The following is a 26282-nucleotide window of genomic DNA, read 5'->3' as shown; positions in this document are numbered from 1 at the left end:
TGCTCTAGTGCAAATTTAAAAACATTAACAGCAACAAACATTTCATTATTGTCGTGCACACATCATTTCATTGAATTAGTCAAGTTATAAGAACCCAATCAAAAAATATATTCAAATATAAGTTTTTCCTAGCTCTTATTTTTGTTATGAGGGGGTGTATCCCCTAGGTATACTTTTTTAAGTTATCGGGACTTCATAACTTGTTGATTATTTTAAGTTGTTATCTCGCCCTGTATGGGCTTGAATCCAACTAGTCCTTTCATAGCTTGCAATGTCGCATTATTGGAGTTTCTAAGTATAGCCTTGGTGGTGTATTTTTCTATTTTCCAGTTTAGACCCATTGGAGAACATTTCTTCCTCAACTAAAGGTGCACCCACATCTCCTCATCATTGTTAAGACCCCACGGTGTCATTGTTTTGAGGTCGATGATGTACCTAGATTCTGCGATGCGGAGTGCCTTTTCCCTGTCCCCACCTCGTTCTAAACGCTTGACTTGGTCTATGTAATAAAAACTAAGGAGATCCCTATTGCTTTGATGATATTCGGCAAAATGACGAGCTACCGGATAAGTTTTATCCTTATTCGCGATAGCTCTCATGTGTTCCAGGATCCTCAGTTTTGTGGGGTTAATAGTACTGCCTATGTAACGTTTCTTACACGGGCACTCTAAACGGTAGACCGTATAATCGGAGTTACAGTTGAGATGTTTAGTGATATTCCTATTCTGTTTTCCTTCTCCCGTTCTTCCTGGATATTCTTTGACTTTTTTACTATACTTACAGGCTTTGCAGCGAAGGCATGGAAAGAACCCCTTTATACTGTTTATGGTCGGGGATTCAATGAGAGGGGAGAAGTGGCTGTGGATTAGATGGTCTGATAAGGATTGGCATTGTCGATAGGTTATCATCGGCCTATCTGACAGGTGTTCCCCCCCCCAAAAAATATATATATATTTATATATCACCGTATCTGCAGTAGGTATTTATAGTTAGGACCTATTTTCCATAGGAAATTCGCAACATTCTATTCCCAATAACTTTGGCGCGGGTTGACGAATCTTCGCAAAATTTCCAACACTCGTGGCCCGCTCCGGTCTGCTCCTATCTTGAAAGTTTCGGAGCGATTTGGCAAGCGGGGGCTGAGAAGAAAGGGGGCTCCCAAAATGTGTTTTCCCCATGCAATTTCCCATAGGAAAGTTTAGACACGGCTACAGCCCGAACTGCTGAACGGAATTACACCAAATTTTGCAGAAAGGTAACCCTTGGTTCAGAAAAAACACTTTTTGTTAAATGCTGTAAATCTTTTCAGTAGTTGCTGAGAAAATCAAAATGTAAAAAGTTTCGATATCTATGGCCGCGCAGGATCCGCGCACCCTCCCGATCACAAGCTTTATGCTAATTGGCTGTCAACACTTAAAACCAGGAAGTGTTGGCAGCCATCTTGTGTCTCGGTAGAACCGAGGCACAAGAAATCAGTAAAACAAATGTGCAAAACACGAAAAGGGGGCAGGGTAGAAACACCCTGACCCCCTAGGCCTGCTTAGGGGGTTCCACAAGGAACCCCAGGGCCCCAAAATGTATTTTTTTTTTAAATCAGCAAAATGCGCGGAGCTCCTGCGTTGCGTTAATATTTGGCCCCCGGGAGGGACAAAGTCACACTCTGGGCTTTTTCAGTTAAATGGGTGGCAGGGCTCAAAGGCCACCCCCCAGGCCTTATGTAAAATATTTGCGGGGGGCTCATGGCCCCCCACACACCCTGGGGATTGCCACCTCCCCGGGGCTCTAAATATTAAAATTAGGGGGTCCGTGACTGACCCCCAAGCCCAGGGGACCACCACCCCCTGGGGCTTTGTAAATGGTGGGAGGGGGCCAGGGGCCCCCTTCCTGGAGCCTTGTCATGGCCCTGGGGACCACCACCCCCATGGCCAGCTCCTGGAGTGTCCCGGGGTGCCCACCCCGGGACACTGCAGGTTGCTATGGCAGGGCGGGAGTCTCTCCGCTTCCGCCCTGCCATAGCAAACTCTGCTTTGGTATTTGGAAGAGAGAGCAGGAAACCTGCTCTTTCTTCCAAATATCAAAGCAGATTGCTATTCCACACGGGGAGCTGCATCTTAGCAGATCCCAGTGTGGAAAAGCAATACCGGCTCCCGCAGGAGGTGGGGAGCCGGAGGAACCTTTTGGGGATAGGGGACCCCCCCACGGTCCTCAACAAAGAAGGCGGTCCCCGGGGCCAGAAGTGGCCCGGGAGGGGGGCCACGCAGCCCCCCTCCCCATAGAATTTAAAAAATATATGTAGGCAGGCCGGCCCAGGGGGATGGGGTCCCCAGGGCCATAAAAGTCCTGAGGAGGGGGGCCACGCCCCCTCCCTGCAGCACTCTGCAAACACACCCCCTGGTGCGTTGTAAGATGCGGAAGTAATACTAGGGGGGCCTGGGGGCCAACTAGCCCACCAGGAACCTCCAGTATGCAAGAGGGAGCTGCGTTGCAGAAAGGTGTTCGAAGGCCTGCCCCTTTTTACACCTCTCTGCAACAACGCTCTGTGGCGCTTACTGAGTGATGTCACTGACCATGTCATGAGTGATGTAATATGTGACGTCATCAGCAGTGCATTACGGGCGCGTGAGTGATAGTTATCTGAACTAACTATAACGGGGGAATTTCAATGGTTTTGTACGAGTGGACTGTCCAACTAACTATAACGCCCCTGAAACCTATGTTTTTTCTGTGAATATTATATATTCTTTTCTTTGGAGAGATTTTCCGTCATATATACTGTGCTTGCCTGCAGCACAGCACAGAAGGCCCTGCAGCAAGAAGTGACTCAGGATTTTTAAAGGCACCCTGCTGCTTGCAGCATTCACAAGACTGAGGAATCAGTATTCCCGAAGACCACCGTCAGCTATGAGATGGACGGTGAGCGGACAGAGATATTTATGCTTTAATGGGCGCCCAGTCTCGCATTTGACTGCCCCCACTCCCTATCTTCACCATGGCGAATGGTAGCTGCAGCATACACGGGGACTAAGGCGGACCCTGTTATTTCATAGGATCCTTGGGCTTCCCAACATTACCTGGAGCCTGCACCGATCTGATGATCTTTCTTACTTCCTCATGAAAACCGACCCCAGCAACGCCGTCACAGTGCCTGCTGGGATTTGAAGTCCGACTTACCTGGCACAAACTTCTATTGGTCAGTCGACAGCTGCAGAGGGAGGAGACTGTGGTGCGGGCGGGTATTTTACACAGGTCAAGTGCAACAGGGAGGAACTCTTTACAGCGTTGGGCGCTGAGGAAGGCTATCCATGCCGAAATGCATCCGCCGCCGCTGGGACTTCTGACATAAACCTGTGTCCTGCTCTGAACCCCCGGTGGCGTCTGTTCTTTTCTTTGGAGAGATTTTCCATTATATATACTGAGCTTGCCTGCAGCACAGCACAGAAGGCCCTGCAGCAAGAAGTGACTCGGGATTTTTAAAGGCACCCTGCTGCTTGCAGCATTCACAAGACTGAGGAATCAGTATTCCCGAAGACCACCGGCAGCTATGAGATGGACGGTGAGCGGACAGAGATATTTATGCTCTAATGGGCGCCCAGTCTCGCATTTGACTGCCCCCACTCCCTATCTTCACCATGGCGAATGGTAGCTGCAGCATACACGGGGACCAAGGCGGACGCTGTTATTTCATAGGATCTTTGGGCTTCCCAACTTACCTGGAGCCTGCACCGATCTGACGATCTTTCTTACTCCCTCATGAAAACCGACCGCAGCAGCCCCGACACAGTGCCTGCTGGGATTTGAAGTCCGACTTACCTGGCACGAACTTCTATTGGTCAGTCGACAGCTGCAGAGGGAGGAGACTGTGGTGCGGGCGGGTATTTTACACAGGTCAAGTGCAACAGGGAGATATTCTTTACAGCGTTGGGCGCTGAGGAAGGCTATCCATGCCGAAATGCATCCCCGCCGCTGGGACTTCTGAAATAAACCTGTGTCCTGCTCTGAACCCCCCGTGTGGCCTCTGTTCTTTTCTTTGGAGAGATTTTCCGTCATATATATATATATATATACATATATATATATATATATTACTGCTCACACTCCCTTTACGAAAAAGAAGTTACCGCACTCACGGGTCCATCAAGCATCTGTTTTATTCACAAATGTAAATGCTCTGGTTGGGACGCGTTTCGGCTAACGCCTTCCTCGGCCACAGTTTGTTTATCGGCGAGGCACGCCATTTTAACATTTCATCGTACATGCGCAATTAGCATTTTGCCATCAACACAGAAAACGGCTTCACGGAGCCCGCTCGCAGAAATACATTGCGGGCGCCATTTTTAAATTACTTCAATAAGGTTCAGTCAGCATACGATTTCATTACAGTTACTGAGATTATATCACCGTAAATTAACAAAAATACATGTAATTCTGCAAGGTAAATTAATGACCAGTTATGCAGAGGCAGTCATGATTTAGCTCTGTATGAGCATACATTTAAAACAATTTTGCATCAAATTGCGCAAACAGAAAATATATGGTGGCATTCATGACTATATATACTGAGGTTCAAGGTGTACTACATGATATGGCAGTGGGTGAGGCCTCATCATGGAGTACACTCACAGATGCGGTCTTGGGTCCAGTCAGAAGTGTATTCTTAACCTTCAGCTCAACCCTTTGATAGATATGGCACACAACAGCAAGGATTAGTAAACAAACAATGTGTAAAGCATTTAACAGCAACAATAAGCAGAATAAGAAATTTACAAAACAAGAAAGAGAAACAACTACTATTTATAAAGAATAGACAATAGTTTTATGATTTTTTAGATACCTTAATCATTAAAATCAGCCAGAGTTTTCCAGCGATGCAGGTGTTAGAACTTTTTATAAATTTTGAATGCCACGCAAATAATTGTTGGCAAACAACAATTTTGAAAAGTTAGTAACACTTAGTTTGGGGACTTTAACCAGGGTTGGGTGACCTAATCCAACAGGACAGAGGTCTAGGAGTCGCAAAAGAAATCTTTGGAAAGTTACCTAGCCACCACAGCATTTTCAGAGCAAATTCCAAACTTTACAGGACAGCCGCCATTGACTTCTATGGAGTGGTCCTAATGCTGAGGAATGTCGGCTTAAAGATGCTCAATGGAGACTCCAAATGCTGTGCAGTCCATGGGGGTGAAGTCTGGTCGAGTCCTCGGTCCACAGGTGAGGGGGGCAACTGTGTCCATGGATCTGAGGCTCCTACTACGCCTTCTATGCAGGGGTCAAAGGACTGCTGATGCAGACCTTTTGATCTTGCAACACTGCGGTCACGGTTCAAATCTTTGGTGGAGGCCAGAGTCCCTTGGAGTACAGGAATCCGGTTACAATCATCATCAAAGGGTCTGACAGGCTTGGGGGCACCTCTTAGCTAGTTACAAATTGTCTGTCGGAGTGCTAAGCATCCAGTCGCGGCAAAACAACTGCGGTTACTACCAGAAAGGCGATTTGGGTTCTTCCAGCTTTATTGCCCCAAGTTCCATTCTGGGGGTGGCAGGCAACTGACCCTTGGAGTCTCTGTCTTGGATTGGAGCAGGAAATCAACTTTTATCTGAGTCAGGAATGCAGAACAGGGTCCAAGCTCTGCTATCCCAAAGTGAAGCAGGTGAAGTCACTGTTGCTCCAACGTTGCAGCCTCTCTTTGTGCACTTCCAAAAGTGCAAAGTGGTCTTCTTCTTGTCCTTGTTCTAAATCCAGCAATGTACTGAAGTCTCAGGTACCAGAGTTGCCCATTATATCTGAGTAAAGTGCCCCAGGGGAAAACATGGTCACTAGCCGATGTAAGTAGGTCCCTTCCTATCTAATGACAGTTTCAGTGATGTATGGCATCTGGCTGTCCCACAGTGCAACTTGCATGCCACAAACAACATGGTTGAAGTCTTCCTCGAGTGTAGAGACTTTGGTAGCCCACTCCAGGAGATGTGGCTACAAGGGGCTGTTTCGCCGTGGAAAACTGGTTCTGAAACTGGTTTTCCCTTATTTGACCCTGGCTCTACACTGCCCAGAGGAAACAAAAGGCTTCCTGCACAGAAGTGTTGTTGCAGTAGCTCTTCAAAGGCTGCATCCCTCTTTGATGCTTCCCTTTTGGGCTAACACCATTTGCAGCCCATCCTGGGGGGGAGAGGGGGGGCACACATACAGTGCAGCAACAGCCTTTGCTCCTGGCCTGGGAGTTGGTTTCTTGTCTCCCCTGGTGGGCAGAAACCTGTCTTAGTCCCAGTGCCGCTGTAAGGCCACTCAACCAGCTGGGTTCAAGAATGACAACTTGAGCAAAAGTGTCCAGCATTAAATTTTACATTAATGTCAACTGCACCACTGAGTCACATTTGATGTCCCCTTGAATTTGATTCCTTACAGAGCGTTCTTAGGGAGCCCCCGTCAGGATTTATATGCATTGGAATACCAACCTTTAATACTGCAATTCCCTTATAAGGTTAATTAACTCTCCCCAGCAAACACCAAAACTTTAGGGTGTTGCTGTACAGACAAAAATACATGTCTCTATTAACAATGTACAGCTCCTTGTCTAAGGGCTTCATCAGCCTGCTTAGAGGAGGCTTATATATTGTATATATTGTATGCACATACTCTTCAGTCTCCAATGGTAGTTGAAAGTCATGATTTCACTTTGTCACAAACAAAGAGGCACAAGCAGTACTGAGGCTCATGTGTGGACAGTCAGCCTTACATACCCTGGGTACTATAACCAATTGGGCCCATCCAATTAAACATACCATTTTGTGTAAATGAGAGAACGCTGTCACTGAGGTCTGGAAAGTAGGCTTCAGTGTAATTTCAAAGTTGAAAACCAGCAGTCAATAGTCCAAAATGGGGCAAAATTTGGGGGAAGCCAGCACATAGCCTGCTTTCACACACATTCTCACTGAAAAAAATTAAAGGTTACAGCGATGTTATGATTAGGAACTAGATTAAAAAACAGAAATTCTTTGGAAAAAAAACAAAGGTCACAGGGGCGTTCTAGATAGGTTCAGATTATAAACATAGAAAACAATACATATTCAGTAGTTATAGTTACCCCAGCTAACGATAACTTATGCACCCCCCACATTGCCCTGTGTATGACCTCACATATTACATCACTCATGACATGTTCAATGACATCAGTGATAACATCTCACACGACAACTCAAATTACTTCTCTATATAGGCAAGCCGGTCTGCGCCCGTCCGTGACTTGACTGCGGCCAGCGCCAGGGACCCTGGTTCTCCGCCCACCCACCGTTACGACTCAGCTGCCCTCCTCACACCCAAACCCGGCAGGAACAACAACTGCCAGCTGTTGATGTCCAACACCCCTACAGTCAGTTCTCCTGTTGCCACTGCTGCCAAACCTTTACCACAATCCACACCACCACGGTTGATGCCCCTATGCTGGACACCAACACCACCTAAGCCCTGAGGTGCATCCTCCTCAAGGTGCGTTACCTGCACAGGCATGCTGTAGAAATTTGGGACCTCCTCGACACCCTCTCGCCAGCCGTCACCTTCTTGACGAAAACTTGGACCAATAACACCTCCGCCCCCGACATCGCCACCACGATCCCCTGACGGATACAAGATCCATAGGAAAGACTGCCCCAACTTTCCAGGAGGAAGACTCGCTATCGCACACAAGAGCTCCCTCTGAGTCACGACCTCCAGCTCAAGTGACAGCCTGCCCACCACCAAACTCCTCCATTTCCAGATCAGCCCCAGAACAATGTTAAGAGGCACCCTTGCCTACAGATCTACTGGAACTCGAATGACATTCACCACTACCATCGCCAACCTCTTCGCAACCCACACCATCGCCTTCATGGACTACATACTCATCTGAGATCTCAACTTCCACCTCAACAACCTCGGCAACCCCAACTCCTTGACAACTTCGACAACCTCAGACTGAAACAACTCAACACCCTCACCCACAAGGCAGGACACACCCTCGACCCCATCTTTACAGGAGGCAACACCATCCACTTCAGCCACACCACGCAACCCCCCTGGATGGACCACCACTGCGTACACTTTCACATCAGCAAATCCACTGCACCCAAACCAGCACCCCGCCCTCCATTAAAGAACTGGAGCAAGGTCGCAGAGGAGCAGCTCAACTCCACCCTCAACCGTGCTGCTCCCGCCACTTTGGCCGACGCCAACCTCGCAGCCAAAGAACTCTACAGATGGCCCACCAACTTCACAGACGAGCTTGCATCCCTACATAACCCTGACAGACAGTGCCCGAGAAGGGCCACCGCTGACCTCCAAGAATCCAGACGCACCTGCAGACTTCTAGAGAAGAACTGGAGAAACAGCAAATACATGCAAGACTGCACCACCTACAAGAATACCTTGACAGAATACCACCAATGCATCAGATACCCCAAAAGAACATTCATCCAGAACAAGATCCTTGCCAACTCCAGCAATTCTAAGGAACTCTTCGGCATCATCCATGAATTCACCAAACCCCCCAGCGAAACCACAGACATCACCCCTTCCCAGGATCTCTGCAACAAGCTTCACTCCCACTTCCACATGAAAATCAAGAGCCTTCATGACTTTCCAGAGTAAGGGGCTTTGCTCAGCTCCACTTAGAGCCTGGGCTAATATTGATCAAAATCATTTACAGCAGCTACTAATGTCGTCAACCCCCGCTGCTGTCAACAATGCTGAGCTCGCAGCAGAGTCATATTCTAACTGGCTCAACTCCGCCTCCGCCCAAATAGTCCCTATAAAGAAAAGGGGCCAACGCAGGGCTCAGCTGTCTGCCCCCTGGTTTTCGGATGCCCTCAGGCTTGATAAAAAAGGTTTCAGATGCCAAGATAGGAAATGGAGAGCCCAATATGATTCCCATGGGAGAGAAAATTATAAACTCTTAGTAACCAAGTATAAATCCCTGTTGATAACAGAAAAAAGCAGCTTATTTCTCATCACAAATTGAATCAGTTAAAAACTCAGCTAAATAACTTTACCAAGTTATTAATAAGCTCACTAAATAACCAGATTGCAAAGGGGATTGGATTAGCCAGTCTATCTGCAATGAGAATGCCTTGCATTTTAAAGATAAAGTAGCTTCAATTTTCAAAGCCTTTGATCACACTGAAAACCATCATCCTCCTTCCAACAATCAAAACAATGGATTTGGCAGTCCTAACAATGATTCAACAATGAATACTCTCAACTCATTTGCCCCGGTTTCTTCGACGCAAATAAAAGATCTAATTTTGACCATCAAATCAGGCTCTCCAGATGATTCGTGCCCGCCTTCAGTTATCAAGTTGGTCCCCAACATTATTGCAGATCACTATTCAAGCATGTTTAACAACATGTTTAGAACAGAAATCGTTCCTTCCTAATGGAAACAGGCCTCCATTCGGCCTCTTCTGAAAAAAATGAATGCGGACCCCGAAGATCCCGTTAACCACTGGACAATCTCCAGACTCCCCTTCCCTGCTAAAATAGTTGAAAAAGTGATGAACATTCAACTAAATCAGTTCATTAAGGATTTCAATCACCTAGACCCCACCCAATTTGGGTTTAGATCGGAGCATAGCACAGAGACTGCCCTTATCAAGGCTACTGATAAATTAAAGTTCATCCTGGACGAGGGGGAAGATGGACCGCTCTCATCTTGCTGGGCCTGTTTGCGGCATTCGACATAGTGGATCATTCCATCCTGATCCACTGTATGGAAGCAAAAGGCATTAAAACCCTTGCCTTGAAACTAGTTTCCTCCTTCCTGTCAGACAGGGAAAATGTGATCAACATCAATATCTTCTCTTCAAACTCGTTCCGTCTGCCCAGTGGTGTTTGGCAGGGCTTCTCACTTAGTCTCACCCTTTTTAATGTTTATGTTGTAGACCTGGATCCTACGGTTCAATCCTTCGGGTTTTCTCTTACATCGTATGCAGATAATAAGCAAACTGTGCTATCAGCAACTAAGAATGCATATGATACCAGCCCCCTCATTCATCATTGTATGAACCACATCTATGACTGGATGGACAAGCACTGTGTTAAGCTCTATGCCGGGAATACCGAGGTGATCATACTTGGCAATAAACCCAATTTCTGGTCTGACCCATGCTGGGCTGCAGATATGGGACCCCTTCCTGTCCCCACCAGGAAAGCCTGGGGGTCATCATTGATGAGCACCTACTTTTAGGCATTCAAGTCAATACAGTAATCTCCTTCTCCTACAACATCTTGAGAATTATTTAAAAAATTCTAAACTTTCTGATTATGTCAGTAAGAAAGTCAGTGATCTCCACCTTAGTACTATCAAAGATAGACAATTTTTACGGTCTCTATTTGGGCCTATATGCCCAATACCTGAACAAATTGCAGGTTCTCCAGAATTCTGCAGCCAGACTTTTACTAGTAGTGCCAAGGCACCATTCAGACTCCACCGCACTCAAAGACCTTCACTGGCTGAAGGTTAAAAACAGAATAAAATTCAAGGCCCTATGTTTGACCTATAAAGCGCTACATGATTCCGGACCCACCTTTTTGAAAGAAACCTTTCGAAACCTAAGATCATCAGGCATGTGTAGAATAAACTCTATTAGATTTAAAAAATATAAATGGGGTGGCAGCAGCTTTGCGGTCAGAGCAGTCACATCCTGAAACTTCCTGCCATTCAGCATAAAGTCTGCCCCTTCCTTGCTTCAAGTTAGAAAAGTTTTGAAAACTTGGCTTTTCAATCAGTAGGTTCTATTACTCTGCTCATCGTGGCAGACAGAATCAGTGCCAAGACATCTTCGGGTATACATTGCGCTTTACAAATTGGGCAACAAAACATAACAACTTCAACGACCAGACGCCGGACTCCGAAACCACTCCCGCCTCCAGCAATGCCTGACAGCCCACCGTCTCCTCCTGGACCCCAGTCACTACCAAAGACACCATATAGACCATGAAAGGCATCCATTCAGGAGCCCCCATGGACCCCTGCCCCCACACATCTTCCACAGAGCCGCCACCCTATCGCACTGGAACTACGACACACCATCAGCACCACCTTCGAAACCGGCATCTTCACCAACGACTGGAAATGTACTGAATTCAGAACCCTACTCAAAAATCCCTCCGCGGATCCCACAGATCTCAAGAACTACCGACCCATCTCCCTCCTCGCCTTCACAGCCAAAGTTACTGAGAAGACCGTCAACGTCCAACTAATGAAATTTATTGAAGAAAAACTCCATCCTCAACCCCTCCCAACCCCGATTCCACAGCAACCACAACACTGAGACCACTCTAGTCGCCGCACAGACGACATCTGCACCCTCCCCGACCAAGGAAACACTGCCTGATCCTTCTCAACCACTCACCACCAGACTCCATGGCATTGGCATACAGGGAACCGCCCTCAACTGGATCCGCTCCTTCCTGACCGGCAGGACTCAAAGAAGCAGACTTCCACCCTTCCTCTCCGAACCCACAGAGATCAACTGCGGAGTACCCCAAGTATCATTGCTCAACCCCACGATCTTCAACATCTACATGACCCCATCACCGCTGTCGTCATACAGCATAGACTCAGCATAGTATCCTATGCAGACGACACCCAGTTTATCCTCTCCCTCACCAAGTACCCCCTCACCACCAGACTCAACATCCAGGAAGGAATGAAGGACATCACATCCTGGATGAGCAGCAGCTGCCTGAAGCGTAACTCAGAGAAGACAGAGGTCTTCGCCCTCGGACTCTCTCCCTCTGCATGGGACAACACCTGGTGGCCCCCCGCCCTCGGTAGACCCCTCACCCCCACAGATAATGCCTGAAACCTCGCCATCGTACTCTACTCCTCCCTCTCCATGGCCCGACAGGTGAACGCCATCACCTCCACCTGCTTCAACACCCTCCGCATCGTCCAAAAGACATTCAAATGGATCCCCCCAGAATTAAGAAAGAACTTCACCCATGCACTCATAACCAGCATACCGGACTACAGAAATGCCCCCTATGCCGGGTTCAACAAGCCTATGCTCCACAAACTCCAGACCATACAGAATCACTGCTGCCAGACTTGTCCTCGGCATCCCTCAACACAAACACATCTTCCAATACCTGTTTAACCTCAACTGGCTCCCTTTGAAAAGAGAGTAACTTTCAAGATACTCCCACACGCATACAAATGCCTCCACAACACCTGTTCAGAATATCTCAATTAAATAATCTTTTTCCATGTACCCAAGAGGAACCTCCGATCTGCCAACCTCACCCTCGCGCATCCACAGAGCTAGAAAGGGCCGAATAACCTTCTCCTACATCGCGGCCAAGACCTGGAACGACCTCCCGATAGATATCAGACGCACCCCCACCCTGCACATCTTCAGGAAGACCATCAAGACCTGGCTCTTCGACTGACCAGAGAGGCTCCCCCCAACATCTTTCGACCCTCATCGGTGATTAGCGTTCTTAAAACCCCCTGATTGATTGATTGACAGAGAGAGAGAGAGTTAGAGAGAGAGAGAGTGAGAAAGAGAATAAATAATCAGGCATGTTAACTCTCACAGTTCTTTAAATTTTAGCATTTCAAACCTACTGAAATTAACCAGGAAAATTGTTGGTATTTACTGAGACATGCAGCACCAAAATCCGCATGTTACTGCCCAAATGCTTGCAATGTGCACTATTAATCTCATTATTCTGAACCTTGAGGCATCAGATTTTGTCAGGTGCAATAAATAGCACCTTTAATCCAACAAACTTTGAATCAGGGCCCTTAAAAGGAAATTGCCTTCCTTCTGTTACACAAAATTCGGTAGACAATCTAGTATGACGAAAGGAAAACACTCTAGTTCGTTGGAACATATAACTAGAGAATATCTGGGGTGTCTGATATTTATTGGAATATACATCCTAGAGTGACTAGGGTCTGTGTAATTGAATGCTATTTCTCAAACGGATTCAACCCCTCATATTAACGCACGCTGGTCTATGACCCTGCTACTATCTTGTTTTTATGCTGCAGGGGTTGTGCAGCGATTTTACTTACCTTTTCCCTTTAACAAAACGTTGTGACAACGAGAATTTGCTGCAGCAAATTAGGTACTGTAAAATACTTTGTAAGCATCACAAAGCTGCCACCCTGAACCAGTCTTACAACGTCAATAATGTTCATTTACTGTGGTAAAGATGGCCCTGCCTTCCTTTGTTATGTGCAAGATTTGCTTTAGGGAAGAAGGTGCAACAACCAGCCGTGGATCAGAAAGTAAATTGAAGTACTAAAACATGTGATCTTCACTACATCATCTAATAAATAAACTTGAAGCTCGAATGGTTTACCGATAGCTGTCCTTCTCAAATCTCACAAACATATTTTAGGCATTTAAATAAAAAGCAACACCATAGGGTATTAGCAGCAAATATATGTGTCAGTAAGTGGATCAAAAATTAAGCTATGAAAAAACAGTCTTATTTACACATAGCACTAAATAGGTGAATATCAAAAGCAGATGAAGGCCATAGTCTTTACACGGTAAAAAGCTATCCATGTATGAACAGACCTCCATAGTGCTAAGAATGAAATGTAATTATGCATGAAATTGAGAGAATAGTAGTAGTGAATAATAAAAACATACTTTTTTCAGGAATAAAATTGTCAGATACCTCCTAAGACTCACAATGGCAATGCGAACCAAGAATTATGATTGCAAAGACATAAATTGCACTTGCCTGCTGGTGTCTACTTTTTGCGTTAGGACTGCATGTCTACCCACTATTCTGACCACAGGTGCAGCATCGCAGTTAATACTGGGTTGGGATGCCCATACTTGAGAAATGTGGGTACTGAATGTGAGGAGAAAATGATATGTTTTACCACTAGCTTAAGATAGCATGCTTAGTTTGTTTTAAAATATTTGCACGTATTGTGTCTTGCCCTAAATATTACGGGTCTGACAACAGTGAAAAGTGATCTGAAGTCCCTTTCTTTTATCCACAGGCCAGGTACTGTCAGGCAGCCACAGTGCAAGCATCTCTATGCTGACCTCAACCCTGATTTGGAGAGACCACCTTCTCTAAAGGTGAGAGGCAGTTCAACCTCAATACCGGTTCCATCTAGGGGGACTGCTGAAGGAGGACTGTCAGTGCATGTGCAGATCAAATACCCCAACCACTTTTCATCATAGAAAGATAAAGTCACTCTTCAGCCCATCCTACATTACATTTACCCTTCATTTCCACGTGGACTACCTCATTCTCTTGGACTGCATTATGTCTTCACTGTCTATCAATCTCTCTAAATTTGATACAGGTCTACTACATTGTCACTCACCCTGGCATCTCTTTCAGCTAATGCAATTAAAAATATTGTTAATTTCTGAGTAGGCCATCTTTATTGTCAAAATATTTGTTACGTAGACATGTATTTTGATTTCTGAAGCAGTCTCAGGACCCAAATTTTCTAATTTATAATGCAAATATCCAGAATTTCATTGTTGCCCTTACACATTTCTATCAATCATTTAGATTTTTGGCCATAGGCTACAGTCTGTATGTTGATCTCTGCCACCACCTATTAAAATTGTTCTTATTCAATTTCCTGCCACGTTTCATAAGCTCGTTCTGACGACCTTCTGGCTACCACTGTATCCACTTCTTCTCAAAACTACTGACCCCACAATTTTATTTTATTCCACCAACTCTTCATTTTTTATGGCTCCTTCAAGTTCCAGAATTCTGTTTTATCTTTAGTGTTGGTATCAAAAACTCACTTTGATTTACATTGTTCATTTCACATACAGCACACCCAATATTGACATCATAGCTACATTGACTGTAAGCAAACTCTTATTCGCTATGTCTAGTCATTCTGTAGATATGTAGAGCATCCTAAATATGGTAGATAATCAGTGGCGTAACGAACCTTGAGGGGCCCCCCCTGCAGGGTACGTGAAGGGGCCCCCTCCGGGCTCAATCTAGTGCCCCCCAGCAGAAGTACGGTGCTGACGGGGCCCCCTGAAGGGTGAGGGCCCCCCCCACACCGCGGGGGCTGCAGGGGCCTGTGTTACGCCCCTGTAGATAATTGGTTCCTATAACACTACACAACATAAGCACTACTGCATTTGTTTTCAACAGGTTCTTCAGTTTCCCTCGTATTGTCTTACACATCTAGCAAACAACCCCTCAATTACCACATGACAGTATGTATTCATCACATATGTATTGTCCCATTGACCCCTGCAACATATATTCAACTCCTTCACTCTGGACACTGCCTAAAATTCTCGTGTTATGGGTCCTTCACTTTCAATTAGTAGAGTCATGTTAAAACACACCTTTGTAGTGCTTAGTTCTTCATTGAAAGCATTCATTGAACTCGGATGCTTCCTGAGGCTTTCATTGAAATCTCATATCTCTAGTGAGTCTACTTACCCATTTAAACGAGAATGGCTTGTTTTGTAAATTGCACTTTGCGGTACATTTTGTAGTACAACAGTACATACTATAAAGTGTAAGTTTTGCTTGTACTGCCTTGTTATTCAATCAATCAATCACTTGAGATTAGGAGAGTGCCACTAATCACCCGAGAGGGTATCCAGGTGCTAGGATCTTGCTGTGCTCTGTCAAAGCGCCAGGTCTTGAGTCCCTTTCTGAATTCCATGAGAGAGTGTGGGCTTCGGAGGTGGAGGGGAAAGTCGTTCCTGGACTTGGAGGTGAGGTAGGAGAAGAAACGTCCACCACTGTGTTTTCCATGGATGCGAGGAGTGTGAGCAAGGGAGAGGGACGTGGATTACTGGTGCCTGGAGGGTTGGTGGTGGTAAATGCATGTTAGTCCTTGGTGTCAACCGAGAGCCATCTGAAGATTTTTGAGAGCATGTGAAGGGTGTGGAAGCAAGAGGAGCCGAATGAGTTGATGTAGCATTTCATGGTGAGTTTGCCATACAAGATAATGCCACGGTTATGACTGTGGTCTGTTGGTGTGGTTACGAATTCGGAAGGCCAGGTGTCATTCCACGGGGAGGTGTTGTTTCCAAAGATCAGCACTTCACTCTTGTCCTTGTTGAGCTTCAGGCAGTTGGTTTTCATCCACTCAACAACACTCTTCATGCAGTTGTGGAAGTTGGTCCTGGTGGTGGAGGGATTGAGTTGTGGGTCATCTGCTTCGGAAATTATGTTGAGGCTCTGGGTTCTGACGATGATGACCAGGACCATCATTTAGATGTTGAACAGGGTGGGGCTAAGGGTGGAATTTGGGTAGAGTTCTCCACCTTGACTGCACAGTCTCTGAACATCTAAGGATAGGTTTTAGTAATGAATATGGGAGGGACACAGGGGAGTGCGTGGGAAAAGCGGCAGTTACTACTAAAGGGGAAGTGATTAGGGAGTAGTAAGAGGGGTTTAGGCAGGGTGCAGAAGGGACGTTACTCACACACACAAGAGTAAGCCAATTACTTTTCTCTGGACTGGAGGCATGTAACTTACAATTTTATAGTAAGATTACACTCTGAGTTTGTGAATACTGTAATACACTTTATACAAAGTGTAAACTTATTCAAAAGTAGAACTTACATCTGTGAATCAGGTCCGTTGTGTGTAATCCTCATAGAACATGTGAATATGACTTCTTATGAATCATTGGTGCTTTGGATTTAGGTGGCAAATGCATGCCAACTAAAGCCTTTTCTCTTAGACTTTCACAGGATATTCTCAGTAAACTGTGTTATTCACAAACTGAATGTGATTCAGTTTCACATCTGGCCAATCATGAGCTGACTTTTGCCATAGATGTCATTTAGATCAGAGGGTTCTATTACTCCACGTACCGTGGGCCTTGATGGATATGCTAAGTTGCCTCCATTGATTTATTTACTGATTTCGGAATCTTTCTATAACATCATAAATGTCATGTTGCAAGCAATATCAAGTACAATGTGTTTGCTTACTAGAACAGAGATCATTAGTACCAGATAGCACCAGGTGTACATAGTTTTTCTTGTTAGAATGATGCAATAAATGGTACCTGTGATTGTGATGGTTTAAACAAAAGTTTGGACTTCGGGGTCCCATTACGGGGAGTGACAAAAGGGAGACGGACAACTGCTACATGTCAAGGGCAGTTGTAGTCCAGTTAGAATGAGATGGACATGCTTGGTTACTCATATTTCCTCAGCGGTTGCCTCCACCTCCTACTTCACAAATCTACCAAGGATGGTCGTTCACTGCATCATGCCTAAGATTTGCTTTCATTACCACTACAGTCCTCCATTCAACCACTTTGATTATTAAATTGCAAACCTCCATTAGGTCTCATTGTGTATGCCCCATCATCAACTCAGATATTTAAAACTTTTCTCTTTTTGCTTTCATCAATTCCCTTTTTTCCACTGTATCATTGGTTCACCACACACTGAATGAGCCTCTTTTCTTATACTTAACTTGGTGCTGTGTCACTGCGTTTATTATATAATGACTGGCATTAAAATGCAAACCCAGCTGTTTGGAAGTGGTTCTGCATGCTGGGTTAACACCCTTCACCAAATTCACTAACAAAAATAATGGAAACATGACTCCTTGTAATAGAGCATGAAAATAATAGTTTTGCATTAGTTACAATTATTTTCATAACATTTGAAGGTCCATAAAGGGATTTTCTCAGTATGACAATTTACTCAAAGAGAAAACAGGATTAAAACAAAGGTCTCCTGCGCTCTCTTACAAAAACAGAAAGAAAATAGACCACATTCGGCATCATCTGTATATAACTAAAGCACCATAATACCACATGGAATACTTATAATATGACAGTGTATTTCATCAATGTATCTATTATCGAAAGGCACTCAATGCCAACTCTCAACCACATCAGTGGCACGGAAGAAAGAAAACGTACTTAAACCATTTAACTAATACAAATTTAACATTAAGATTAAGATTTTTTAGATCTTGAGAGCCTGCAGCAATTTTCCAACGTAAGTCTGCGACTTGAAGACTGAGTCATATGCAGCGTTTATAAAGGTCTAATGTATAACAAGGAATATTTTTAACCACTGGCTATTCACATACATTTAAAAAAAATGATTAGGGAAAGGAAGGACGAGGAAGATACATAGATCAACCATTGATACCACTAACCCAAACTTGAAATTTGTTGAATAAAATGTATATTGCATTACAATCAAAAAATGAAAAAATAAACTGGATTAAAAATAAGAGAATGAGGCCTTTCAATTTGAAGTTTGGAATTCAGCAATATCACCCCCTCCCCACCCCAAATATCTTCAAATTCTTCATTAGGTATACCATTTGTACAGAATTTAAGTGCATTCCTCATTTTTCTGTTTTTCTGCTAGTGAACTAACCACTAGCATATGAATACACAAAACAGCTATGTGTTTAAAAAACATCCTCTAAGGCACTAACAGAATATTCCAATCTACTTTTTGAATTTTAAGGACTTTCACAGAATGGATTTGTGCATTTTTTCTGAGCTTCTTTTCACTATGAAATATAATTGTACTTCTGCTTGTTTCCTATTGTGTGATGAAAAATGTCTTGCTTATTATTAGGGTGATCGAGCAAGCTGCATGAGGATCATACAGCGACATGTGTTCACACTCTTCTCATACAAATCTAGTATTGCAAGCACTACCTCGTCGATTCCTAGATAAGGCATTGGTGGTGATAACACAGGGCTCTGCCTAAGAAGTGAATTTCTGTGTGAGACCGTTCATAAAGGAAACCATCTTTCTTCTATTTCCATAATAATTTATAGCTACATTGGTCTAATAATTTTGCCATACTCTGGTAAGGCTTTACGTCATCACAAAGTGAGGCAAAGCCACGAAAAGCAGCACATTGGTATTTACTTTCCAGTGTGAAAGACCATGCACTGCAAAGTTTGCCTTTTCTCATCTCAAAAGTGATTTGTGATGCTTTGCTTTGCTTTCTGTCACGCAAGTGTAACTGAGATGTTTCCTGGACAGATCAGCCAAAACAGCCACCTGATTTAACCCAAAGTCCTTCCAGTAAGATGGCCAGACCAAGCTTTGTGTTAGTACAGCACACATCTTAAGCATGGGATGCTTCTGTAATGTCAGTCAGCATAGGAATTTATAGTTGAAGTTTATGTTTCCAGTTCAAATCCTATGCTAGACAGTGCACCCTTACCAGTGCGCCATGATGACAGGCTGTGCTTCATACTAGGTAGCCTAAATATGGGTTAGTGATTTCCATGAGTGACCTTCGGCGAGCGAGCGAGCCTGACCGCCTTGAGAGAGGTTGGAAGGGTTTCTCCCCCAAAGAAAATTTTGAAAAAAGAGTGGGCTAATTATTTAGGTAGCTGCTTATTTAGTATAACCACAGAAATGTATCCTAGATCGCTGCCTGAATATATCTCCCTTGAGGGGACCATACATCCTCTGAATCAGATTTCCTAGGAGTTCATCACTAACAAACTGCATGCCACATGCCCTGTTGGACTCCCTTGACCAATGGCAAAATGGAGAAGTCACAAAACCATGCTGCCTGGTTCATCTCCTGACTCCACCCCACCACTGTCCTTGAGTCACCCCGTGATGAATGGAAAGACCGCTGCCCAGTGAAAGAAGCAGGTCGTCAATGCACGCATGATCTCGTGGGGTCCTTCACATATGAGGCAGGCCAGTGTTTCTGAGAGGATTATAGGTTTGTGGAGAGTACCTCAGAGTGAGACAGCTGTGCCTCTGAGAGGGTTTTAAGGTTTGCTCAGAGTCTCTCAGCAGTGAGAAAGGCCTGTGCATCTGAGAGGGTTTTTGGGTTACTCAAAGTCCCTCAGATGGTAGCCCCATGCCTCTGAGACAGATGTGGCCAGACCACAGAATGGCAGCTACTCAGTTGTCTGCCATCTGCTCTCACACTAATCCTACTTTTCAAAGGCACTAATAAAGCTGGTTTAGACATGGCAAAGAGCCCCACCTTTCTCCCTTCCACCTCACCTATTATGTCCCTTTCATCTTCCTCATCCAGCGTTCTCTTCTCCCCTCCAAATAAATACAGAAGCTTCAAGTGAACCTCCCCCCGAATATATACAGATTAATAGTCAGGACTTGCGGTCAGCTGTGGAGTCTTTGAGAAATTCTAGCCACCCCCCATCCCCGCCCCCACCAGAATCTCATGGAACTTTAGGAGGCTGATCACTCATTAACTACTTTCAATGATATTCTAACATTTCACAGCCTCAACCCGACTGACCCCTATCTCCAGTCCTGGCATGTGCAGGCTTTGGCACCAATTGGCATCTGAGAAGGTGCCCTCCTAGACCTCACCAGAGGGTGCCCCTCCTTTCACTTGCCTCACGTAGCTAAAATAGGCAGCAGTGGTAAGGGTCACCAGAAGTGCTAACTTGTCAGCAGGGTTTAGGAGAGGCTCCTACTACTTCTATTTGAGATCTTTAGGTAGCCTAGTTGAACAGAAAGTGCTAAATTAGGGTTTACATTTCATGAGTCCACAGACCCCAGCCACTTTCGGTCTCTGAGTTTACTCAATAGAACATAAACAGAGTGCAGTCAAATCAACACACTGCAGCTACCCAAAGGAGCCCTTCAGTGCAGCAAGAGGGGCTTCGGTGATATATTGTCCACCTTATGCCTGCTGCTTGTCTTTATGATTAAAGATAGCACATCGAAACACATCATAACTTTAGGAATATCTATCCAGGCAATGCTTTCTACCCCTCCCTCCAAAAGCATCATGCAACATAAACACACACTACACTGACATGCATTACACTAACATTTCTAATAAATAAAATTAAATGGTACTTATTAGTGGGTGGCACCATGCAGATCCTCGTTGGTGTTCTTCTGAAGAGATCCCCTAACAAATCCTGGCGCTGCTTTCATGCTGATAACCAGCATGAAAACAACACCAGGATTGGATGGACTGGTTTGGATTGACGCTCCTTCAGGTCCTGGAGGCCCATGCTTGCTCTCTACTCAGCTGTCTAAGACAGCTCAGATTGGAGAGCTTCAAAGTGCACATGTCAGGCTCGAGGTCACAAGACAGCCAGCCAAACTAACATGCAGACTTTAGAGCATGCAGCCAGCAACTGCTCCAGTCCCGACTCCTTTATGCATGCTGCCAATCTGCAGATAACAAATGTATGATGATACAACGCATGGTGTTACCACGCAGTAGGTAACAACGCGGTTGTTACAACATCCACGTTGTTACCACGTGTGGCTTTACATCGCAAGTCGTTTCTACGACTTGTGCTAGATGGCGCACTGGATTTAGGAATAGTATAAATTACTATTCCAACTCCAGTTAGCGCAACAGCAGGGAATGTGTTGGGTTTAAAATCCAACACATTCCCTGGTGTTGCACGTCCCCTAGCGCACGTCGTAGAAGCGACTTGCAATGTAAAGCCATGCTTGGTAACAACGCAGTCGTTGTAATGACCGCGTTGTTACCTACCTGTGTGGTAACAACAGCGTTGTAACCGCTGTTTCCCACAGAGAACACACCCCGTATTTCTCCCAGCATCAGGGGGCAGGCACAGATCAGTGAAATATAAAATGGCAATGAAAATATTTAATTGCCATATTTTTTTACAGCTATGCAAGGCTCGCAGCGGGCGGGGAGGGTGATGCTCCTCCGACCCGATGAGGAGACTGCCGCTAGTATCCTGACATTCAGCTGTTCCATCGTTGGGCTTCTGAGAAAACGTTCAGGCCCGGGCACTCCCTCATTTACAACTTAAGCATTGATCTGCATAGTTGTTCAATATTCCAGGTGGCGCTGTATGTGTCTGTGTGAAATCTGAATAGCTTTGATGTGGTTGAGTGTTTGTCGTCAGATGTCAGTGGTGAGGGTTGTGTGTCAGAATATCTTAGAAATATTTTCTAAAATAAATATTGTGTCCTAAAAAGCATTTACAAAAACATCGTCCCACTGGGTGTAGAATTTCTATTATTAACTTCAATGGGACTATACTTTTATAAACGATTCTTATGGCAGAATATTCTATTCTGGAATAAAATCTTGTTAGGGATAGGAGTAGTGTTTATTTGGTGTGCAGGTTATCTGTAATTTAAGGGGAGTGTAGTGTGAATGCGTACGAGGGATATGTACTGTGATTTATAGTGGAAAGTGGGACTGTGCACGGTGGTTTATGGTGCGAATATTTGAATGTGCATGGGGTTGCTTGCTGTGGTTCAAAATGTGAGTAGTATGGATGAGCATTGGGTCTGGTGTGTCTCGTGTAGTTTTGAGTGTGAATATGTGGTATATTCTCTGCGATTTATGGTATGGTATCCTGATGATGACATTAGTGTGTATCATACTTTGGGTTGTCGTCTGGTCAATATCTACAATTTGATACTTAATCTCATTAGACTGCAAAAGGGAGATGTAGCATATACAATGAATAAACTACCTGTCATAATCTGTATGCAGTGGTATGATGAAGTGAAGAGTGACTGCGTGTGTAATGCTCTGAGTGTTCTATGGGTGAATATCTTTCAGTGGTCAGTTGGAAACTGAAGCCAGAGGGTGAGCACTGCACCTCCATTGTTCCTCGTGTGGTAATCATTTACCTGTACAGATAAAACACGTGTAGCTGCTTAAACAGTCTTTACAATGAAGCTTTCTGTCCACTGTCAGCATGTGTCATTCATTTCTTCTGCTACAGAGTCTTTTACACCTAAATACCACAGCTCCCCCGCCTCCATGTCTTCAACAGAGCAGTACAGAGCATCATTTACAGCATTGCAGTGACAGTGCATAGGGATCAGTGTGAGATTTCCAAGGAGGAAACCACAATGCTCACTATGCAGCTTTCTAGCATATCAACCCCCATATCCTTCTTTACTTCTCTTGCTACAATGGCCCCCTAACCATGTAACACTTTAGCTCTTCCATGGCATTCTTACATCAGAACCTCACCCTTCTGTTTTTACGGTGGCAGCAAAGTGCTCCCGGAGCATGTATGGAAACTCAGGTTAGGGGAGGTCTTCTCCTTACTTTTCATGGGCATTCAGTTGCCATGTTCGAGCCAATTTTAACTGATGCAATTGTTTGAACACCTCTAAACCAGCTGTGATAAACACAGACGTTTCTCTTCCTCTCTCTAAGTGTGGCCTCTAGCTCCTCCTTCTACATAGCCATGAGGGCATGCTTTTTTCCCTGGACTAATAGCCCTTGATTTCTCCGTCTTTCCCAATCTGGTTGTTCTATCTGCCTCCATCCTTTAGACTATCATTAGGGATGACTTTTAAGAAGGCCCCCCACTGATTAATCTCTTTAATGGGTATTTGGTCTTTTTACAAGCACGACAATGATATAATCTAGTATTCCATGATAAGTCTTCTTATTCTGTTTCTTATTAAGTACACGATAACTAAAATATGGTAGGATTCCAACCCTTAAATATGCTATCTGCTGGATACAATTACCTAGGAATGACAATGCTCATGTTCTGTGGCAGCTGTTGAAAGGCATTACAGAAACGCCGGGAAGAGTTTGGTGCTGAGGCGGTGAATGGACCTCTGAGGAGGCTTTTGTCTTGACTCACATGTTCTGTCTCCCTTAGAGCTGCCATATGAGAAAGAGCCGCACTGTGATCCACAGCGGCGGCCATTTCCAGGTGAGCGCTTCCCGCGCCAGCATCTCTTGTCCAACAGCAAGGCTAAGCGGGACAGCCTTTGTCTGGCCAACAATGAGAGTAAGAGCTGCCTGACCTCCTGTTGTAGAGCAGTCTTTTTATCCCGGTCTGAGGCGGTTTCATTATAGCTGCTAGCGGTAGCTTCTGTACCGACATCCCGCTTACAGGCATTCTACACTGGCACGCCACAGGTCGCAGACTGTGAAGTATTTTTCCATTTTATGTGACACAGGCATCGCGCATAACCTTTCCATGCAGAGCAAATCATGCAAGATAATTGCTAATTAGACCTTATAGGAGTCACACATTGCTCTAATGGGGAAGATGAGTAATGTTTTGGAGATGTCCCTTTTAACTATAGCAAAAGTGTCCACACAGTCTCGAGCAGGCATGGGGTTCTCATTGTTTTTCGGCCAGCTTACAGGCAGAGGTTTGTCAGGTGGGAGGAGAGGGCTCTTTCGTGAGTCAGGAGGAAGAAAACAATACATGTCAACTGTCTGCTGTCTTTCTAGTTCATTGCCAATGTCTCGATTGCAAGTTGCAAGGGGCACTGGCATTCCAGGGCTGAAATTGCTTTCTGTGACTAATATTCACCACCCTGCACCATGCACAGGGGCAGCTCTAGAGCTGGTAGCGCCCGGTGCGACAATGTTTGTTGCCGCCCCCCCCATGACCACCTCCACCACGGATTCCCTCACCGCCACCCTTTAACAGTGCTCATGTCTCCATAACCACGCTCTCTCAGATGCACATATAGCACTCTCTCTTAGATGAATGTATAGCGCCTCTCATACCAATATAGGGTGTCAGAGCACTTTGCATCACACACACATTACACAGAGACAATCAATCAAAGGTGTGTAACTCAGCGTGTAGGCGATGTTACATAAGACAGAGGACTACAAGGTGTAGGAGTCTCATGTTATCCATACTGGTAGGCAGTAAAGTTTAATAGTGCTTGGTCTAGAGAAGCACAAACACAGGCCTCATTTATGAGGCCTTGCGTTAGTTTTGCGCCTCCGATGCGTCACTTTTTGTGACGCATCGGCAGCGGAAAACATGCCTCCTATTTACAAAGTGATGCATCTAAGAAGATTTGTCACTTTGTAACCCCCTGCGCTACATTATACCTGCGTCAGGTATAATGTATGCAGGGGGGCGTTCTCCCGCAAAAAGCCTCGTAGAAGAGACGCAGTGAAATCTATGAGATTTCAATGCGTCACTTCTAGGACGCCATTGCGTCAAAATCTTACGCCTGCCTCACAGCAGGCGTAAGACTGACGCACGCCCTTTCACATGGAGCTTGCCCCATATGAAAGGACGCATTGCTGGAGTTGCGTCACTTTTGTTACACACTTCAGCAATGCGTCACTTTTGCGCCATACAGATGCATCAGAAATACTGACATATCTGTAACTCCTTGCGACATGATGCATCATACAGTAAATATGACACATCAGGTATGTTGCAAGGAGTGCGCACTGAGATGGAGGAGTTGCTTTCACGCAACGATGTGTCATGTCTCATAAATGAGGCCCACAGAGTTTAAAAAGGAACACCATAGTTGGGGGTTCACTTTAATAATGAGAATAGATTTCTTCCCCAATAAATCCTTTTTGCAACATTAATCTTCTCTCAAATCAATACTTTGCAGACTGCATGCACTTCTTTGATAAAAGTTAATAGTTCAGTACAATCACAAAGTACATATAATGTAAATGGGTCAGTGGAAAACTGCTTTTAAAAGAGACATTGTTTTGTTACTTGTAATTTATATATTCAAATCCTATATTAGGATTTGAACTTATAAAATGCAAGTAAAAAAATGATGTCTCTTTTAAAAGGAGTAACCCGCTGACCAATTTACATTCTATGCACTTTGTAATCTGTTCGGTACTTGTTTTCTGCTACAGGCATATTAACCCTCAACACTACTTTTTAGTGAGTCCAAATCCCTAATATACAAAACTCCGATCTCTCTTCAGGAAGAACATTAATCATAGGATTTATCCTGACATATTTTTGTTGTCTGAAAATTGCTGGAGAAAACAAACGCAAAACACACAAGATGATGGACGGAATGTTGCACAATGGCAAAACATTCACCCCCAGTCACAGATCTGGGGTTAATCCCTCGATATTTTGCTCACCAAGCCACCCCAGTTCAGACATGGCCATATGCAAATCAGTCTTGACCCTGTGCCTCATGGGAACAGTCCAGCCTGAACTGCCAAGCCATGTCTTCCCTGGACCGGAATCAAGCATCCTAGGACCGGTTTCTGGCTATCAGCAGTCTTCAGCCAGGATAGCTTGACTCCAGTGGCTTAATGAGCACGGGACCCACAACTGCGCATACCCTTCCCACATAGGGTGAACAGCAAAACACACAAGATGATGGACGGAATGTTGCACAATGGCAAAACATTCACCCCAGTCACAGATCTGGGTTTAATCCATCGTTATTTTGCTCACCAAGCCACCCCAGTTCAGACATGGCCATATGCAAATCAGTCTTGACCCTGTGCCTCATGGGAACAGTCCAGCCCGAAATGCCAAGCTATGTCTTCTCTGGACCGGAATCAAGCATCCTAGGACCGGTTTCTGGCTATCAGCAGTCTTCAGCCAAGATAGCTTGACTCCAGTG

At 44.9% G+C, this 26282-nt stretch overlaps 1 protein-coding gene across 2 annotated transcripts in view; it reads left to right on the top strand.

Annotated features, from left to right (window-relative positions):
* LRRTM4 (leucine rich repeat transmembrane neuronal 4) overlaps nucleotides 1-26282 on the top strand; it is a 1979041-nt gene that overhangs the window by 1841336 nt on the left and 111423 nt on the right. The window contains exon 4 of one of the 2 annotated variants that reach the window (XM_078666619.1): nucleotides 13997-14078. The exons of the other annotated variant lie outside the window; for it this stretch is intronic. Within the exon in view, the coding sequence (XP_078522745.1) occupies nucleotides 13997-14041 (45 nt within the window). The 3' untranslated portion in view covers nucleotides 14042-14078. The remainder of the gene's footprint in view (nucleotides 1-13996; nucleotides 14079-26282) is intronic. 2 annotated transcript variants of the gene reach the window in all.

The sequence above is a fragment of the Lissotriton helveticus genome, chromosome 11 (genome assembly GCF_964261635.1).
Source record: "Lissotriton helveticus chromosome 11, aLisHel1.1, whole genome shotgun sequence".
Taxonomy (NCBI): Eukaryota; Metazoa; Chordata; class Amphibia; order Caudata; family Salamandridae; genus Lissotriton; species Lissotriton helveticus.
The sequence above is the reverse complement of the archived record's forward strand: the minus strand, read 5'-3'. Positions and strand labels throughout refer to the sequence as shown.